Source organism: Cucumis melo, chromosome 2, assembly GCF_025177605.1.
Source record: "Cucumis melo cultivar AY chromosome 2, USDA_Cmelo_AY_1.0, whole genome shotgun sequence".
Taxonomy (NCBI): Eukaryota; Viridiplantae; Streptophyta; class Magnoliopsida; order Cucurbitales; family Cucurbitaceae; genus Cucumis; species Cucumis melo.
Genome location: NC_066858.1, coordinates 13,621,117 through 13,626,555, shown reverse-complemented (window position 1 = coordinate 13,626,555; position 5,439 = coordinate 13,621,117). Strand labels below are relative to the sequence as shown.

Genomic DNA, 5,439 nt, shown 5'->3' with positions numbered 1-5,439 from the left:
ACCCTCTTTCTCACCTTTTAGTTCGCCCATGTCCCTTAACTATGAATTAGCAAATGATTTCATCAATCAATCCACTGATCTATCCTACTTGTTCATTCAATCTTGATATTCATAATCGCTTTGAAAGCGACTCCAAGATTTGCTACTTTAGGAACTAAAACAACTACTTACCATGAAAGGGACTAAAGCGAGCGTAAACCCTTATCTGACTGTGCCTGCTTAAAGTTTTGATTTCCATTTTGGTTGTTGAAAAAGTTGTTGTAAGAATCAAACAATATGTAAAAGTTGTAAAAAAAATAAGAATCTCCGTACAATTTGCTTTAAAAGTTGGTTATTTTCAAACTCAATGAAACTTAAAACAAATTTATCATTCTACTAAAAGTCATATGCATGCATTTTATTTAGAGTTATTTTTGCAACAACTTTGTAAGTTCTACTTGTATATTAACAGCAAGAGTAGTAATGGGTTTCATTCAAATATACGTGAACTTCAAACTTCAATGTGTATTTTACCCAAGTTTTTATTATTAATAATTTTTTAGATATTAACGAAAATTAAACTTAATTTAGATTAAAAATCAGAGACTGACCAATGGTAAAAGGCCCAATAAAATGAAAGGAAAATGAGTCGTCACATCGGTTCTTAAGAAACGTGAATCTTTTTTGTTGGGATAGTTGCAAATATAGCAATTATATTCAAAATAATGAAGTATATAACATTTTAAAAAAATTACAAATATAGCAAAATCTATCAATGATAGGAGTATATCACTGATAGACCATGTAGCAAATGTTGATCTATCACTGATAAACCATAAGAGTCTATCAATGATAGAAGTCTATCACCGATAGATTTTGCTATATTTACATTTTTTTAAAAATATTGCTACATACTTAATAATTATTCTAAAACTTGCTACCCACTGTAATTACTCTTTTTTGTTTTCCTTGTGGGTTTTACTACTTAAAAACTTTTGATCAGATGGCAAGCTCACACGCCTCAATCAATCCACCAAATCAGTAGTGGGGTGATGCGTGAGATCCACATTTTCTCAACTTAAGTGTTTGAAAAAATGCCAATCTCAGCCAGTGGGGTCAACAGGCATGAGATTTTGAAATAGTGGTCGTGGCAATTGATTATTCATCAATTTGGAAAAGAATTTGGTGGCCAGAAACTCCATCTGATCAAGTAATTGCTTTGTTTTTTCTCCCCCCTCATTTTGGATTCTTTTGAACCTGCTGGAGAATTTTTTATGCTACTATGAGGGTTGTTCTGATATTGTATTTACATGGGGTGTTTTTCAAGTTTGACTGTTAACAGATAGAATTGAGTTTAGAGAAAAAACTTACTCAAATCGGTATAATGAGTCGAGGGAGGAACACATGCAAAAAAGATGTTTCCTACATACAGCCAAAAGTATATATAGGCTAGATTTGAGCTTCAACAATGGTCCCAAGCGTGATGAATGGTTTCATTTCCATAAAGTTCACGGCAACTACCATATTCTCCAACACAATTGTCCTGGTGAAATAATAGTTCAAAACAATGATGGAAAAAGACTAATACATTGGATATCATCAGCAGACTTTCATGCCTTCAACCCCTTTTGATGATACCTAAAGTCTTGAGGATGGAAAAAGGAGAGAGAAAAAAATTATGACCTTAGTGATATTAGTTAGTTTACTAAGGTTAGTAGTTACACCCCCAACATGCTGTTCTAAAAAACTGAACTCTCATTGTACTAAAACTTTGATGAAATTCCCATTTTTCAGTTCCTTCGACCAACTCATGCATTTGACATAAAATTCTGATGTTGCACAATGAATATTAGGAAAGAAGAAATACATGAACATTTTGAAGCATATCTTTCCAGGATGACTGTACTGTACACTTCCCTTAGCAGCATCAAAGAAGGGAGTTCAAAAGAACCAAAGTAGAACCCCAAATGCTTTTCTTTTTTATCTATTGAATTCTTCTAAGCTGATGGTTCGATGTCCTTGAGAAGTCCAACTATCTGCTGCATGCTTGGTCGTTTTGATGGAAGGTCGGCTGTGCATAGATAAGCAATCTTAAGGGCCTCCTCCATTTGATCGTCTGGTCCTGTCCCTCGAATTTTCGGATCAATAGCTCTTAACCCTTGATTCTTTCTCACAAGTCCTCTTACCCAACTCACCAAGTCGGCTTCTTTTCCCTCCGGATAGTCATCACCAATTGGCTTCTTACCAGTAACTAGTTCAAACAGGACAACACCAAAGCAGTATACATCAGTTTTGGGTGTTACAGGGTCATTCTCAGGCTGCAAAAACTCTGGTGGCGTGTAACCAGGCGAACCACGCGAAATCTCTTCACTTAGACCATTGCCAAAAACCTTTGCCAATCCAAAATCTGACAATCTGGGTTCTAAGTTATAATCCAGGTAAACGCTACTGGCTTTAACATCTCTATGAATGATCGGAGGTGAGCACCCATGATGAAGAAATGCAAGTGCTCGAGCAGTACCCAATGCAATTTTGTGGCGGAATCTCCAAGTCGTTAACTTACCTTCTGAACCAACATTTTCTATTCCATTGTTGTCAACTTCTTCCCATGTATCTGTACTCCAGTCTTCCGTTGTTTGAACACCCAGTGGCAAGTCATGCAGCAAATTCTGCAAGGTCCCATTCTCCATATAATCATAGATGGCAATTCTTTGATCCCCAGCCAAGCAATATCCAGTTAATGGCACAAGATTGGGGTGTTTAATTCGACCGAGATACTCAAGTTCTCTTGCAGCTTCCCGTTCCGTCAATGTAGAACCATGGACCAAAACTTTCACAGCCACATGAATTCCACCAGGTAGAAATCCCCTATAGACGGGTCCAAACTTACCCTCTGCCAATAGGGTGCCCCTGTCGAAATTTGAAGTTGCAGACAAGAGATCTGCAAAGGTTATATTCAACAATGGCTTCTGAAAAATTACTACCGAGACCGATGTTGCCTGCTTAACATCAGCCACCCATGTGGTTGAATCAGTTTGGAAAGAGAAGGGCCCTGAAATATTTTGCTCTTCTTTGTAAGAGGTCTGCTTTACCACCCATGTCCTGTTTTTCCTTCTGCATCCGAACGCTAGAAATATCACGGCTAAAAGTAAGCAGATCATGGAGAAAGTAACAGCCAGAGCCAGCTTCAAGACCTCATGTTTACTGGGTTTTCTAACGAAGAGACTCGGATTTGCAGCAATGGGGCAGCTGTTTGCTGACCCAAGGAAGGCTGCTTGGAGAGTTTTGAAGGAAATTTTGGAATCACAAAAGGTCAAATTATTGTAGGAGAAGTTGAATCTCTCCATCCATGGCAGTTTTTCTAAGAGCGATAAAGGGATTTCTCCACTCAAATTATTCTGCGAAACATCAAGAATTTGAAGGTTTTTTACGCTCAAAGACGGGATTCTCCCTGTGAGATGATTCTGGGAGATGTCAAGGGTATTCAGATGACTCAATTGTGAGATTCCAGGAGGAATGTGATTGGCGAGGCCGGCTTTGGATAGATTAAGGTATTCTAAACTTGAAAGCAAACTAACATGAGGAAATTCCAGGCGACTAAATTTATTATAAGCAAGATTAAGGTACTTGAGATTTTGGGCCTTCTCGAAAATGTTGAAAATTTCTCCACTGAGCTGATTCTGAGACAAGTCTAGATACAACAAATGAGACCAGTTGTAACTAGAATTGAGATGTACCTGAGAAATGTTACCCTGAAATTGATTTCTGCTTACATCTAACACCTTCAACTGCTCTTTGAACAAGCCCATAACCGAACCCTGAAACAAGTTTCCTGATATGTTAAGAGCTGTCAAGGACGTAAGCCCAGAAAAATCTGTATCAAGACCATGAATCCCATTTCCTGCAAGGTTCAAGCTTTCAAGCTTGGGAAATGCAGCCCCAAATCCACCTGGAAGCGATCCATTTAGCCGATTGTATGAAAGGTCCATCAAAACCAGAGATTGACAATTAAGAATTCCTGATGGAATGCTTTCTCCAAACCTGTTGTGGTCTAATTTCAGGACACGGAGACTAAGTAACGAGCTGATAGATTCTGGAATTTTCCCAGAGAAATCGTTGAGGGAAATATCAACACTTTCAAGCTGTCCAAAGTTGCAAATGCTGTCTCCGAGAGGACCAGAAATCTTGTTAGATGAGAGATTAAGCCTCTTCAGTAAGCCTAAACTCCAAAAATCTGTAGGAAATCCGGTGATTTTGTTATTGCTAAGGTCCAAACTCTGAAGTCTGCTGAGTTTTCCGACTGTATTGTCAGGAATAGCGCCGGAGAGGCCTACGCCAGAAGCCACGAACTCGATAACATTTCCTTTTTTGTCACAGAAAACCCCTTTCCACGAACAAACAGGAGCAGAAAAATTGTAGACAGAAGAGTTCAACCCCACCTTCTTCATAAACTCGGATATATAAAACCCATCTGTATTAGGTTGCTGACAAGCCAAAGGTTTGAAGAACAACGCAAGAACTAAAATGGAACCAAACAAACGAAACCCCATCTCAGGAAAACTCTTGAAAGGAAGAAAAAAAATTGAAAAACAGAGCAACCCCTTTTAGTTTTCCCAAACCACCATTACTTAATTCACTGAGAATCTCTCGTAAATGGTCCCTGGTCCATCTCCAGGCAACTTTCCTGGATTCTTCTGCAACTCCATCAAGTTCCAACACTAGAAAAAACCCTCTAAAAAGCCATACTCCATTTCCCAAACCTTTATAATAAACCAAAAAACAGCTGAATAAACCAAAAATAAAGCCAATGGGTTTCAAAGGACGGTCTCTGAGCTTACCTGATGAATGTTATCGACACTTAAGCTTTAGGTTATGAGCTTCCATGAGAGAAAGAGACTGGTAGTGTAAAAAAGATGTAGAAGTTATAGAGGTTGAAGAAGAGGTTGGGATCCTTAAATGAGGAGGTGAGTTTTAATAGAAAGAGAGTGTTAGGTTGGCGAATTTATCAGAAATTGTTGGTGGGAATTCAATGATTCTTTCGGTATTGAATAAGTGCTGATCATCATTTGTTATTTGCAAGTAAGTAACTATTTTTCAAATAAAAATCTGGGATTTTAGCTTTAGACAAGGGAAGAAATAGAATAGAACTATAGAAGCATTAGCTTTTGCTTTGGGATTCTAATTTCACTTTCTGCGCCTGCCTTCTTCTATCCATACCCATACTCCCAAGAAACTTATACAAACCATTAAAATACAAAAAATACACATTCCCATATATTTTAATTGTATTATAAAATACAAACCCCTAATGCTATGATATCATCTTGATATAATAGTGTGTAGCAATAGCAATAGCAATGATTCCCTTTCATTTTCTTTAATACAAAATCTTAGAAATTACCATTCTCATCATCTCCAAGACCCAACTACTACACCCAAAAAAAACAGATCAAATATTCA

General features: G+C 37.7%; 1 protein-coding gene across 1 annotated transcript; it reads right to left on the bottom strand.

Moving 5' to 3' along the window:
• Window positions 1-1,643: 1,643 nt before the first annotated feature.
• Window positions 1,644-5,228, bottom strand: LOC103487350 (probable LRR receptor-like serine/threonine-protein kinase At2g24230). The gene is made up of 2 exons (XM_051081550.1): window positions 4,818-5,228; window positions 1,644-4,739 (listed from the first exon to the last, which is right to left on the bottom strand). Exon 2 carries the CDS (start codon window positions 4,527-4,529, stop codon window positions 1,977-1,979), a length of 2,553 nt encoding a protein of 850 aa, XP_050937507.1. The 5' UTR covers window positions 4,530-4,739; window positions 4,818-5,228; the 3' UTR covers window positions 1,644-1,976.
• Between the last annotated feature and the right edge of the window lie 211 nt (window positions 5,229-5,439).

What these genes read in the sequence shown, in the direction of transcription:
- LOC103487350 (XM_051081550.1), bottom strand. Translation starts at nt 4,529, where the DNA reads ATGGGGTTTCGTTTGTTTGGTTCCATTTTAGTTCTTGCGTTGTTCTTC.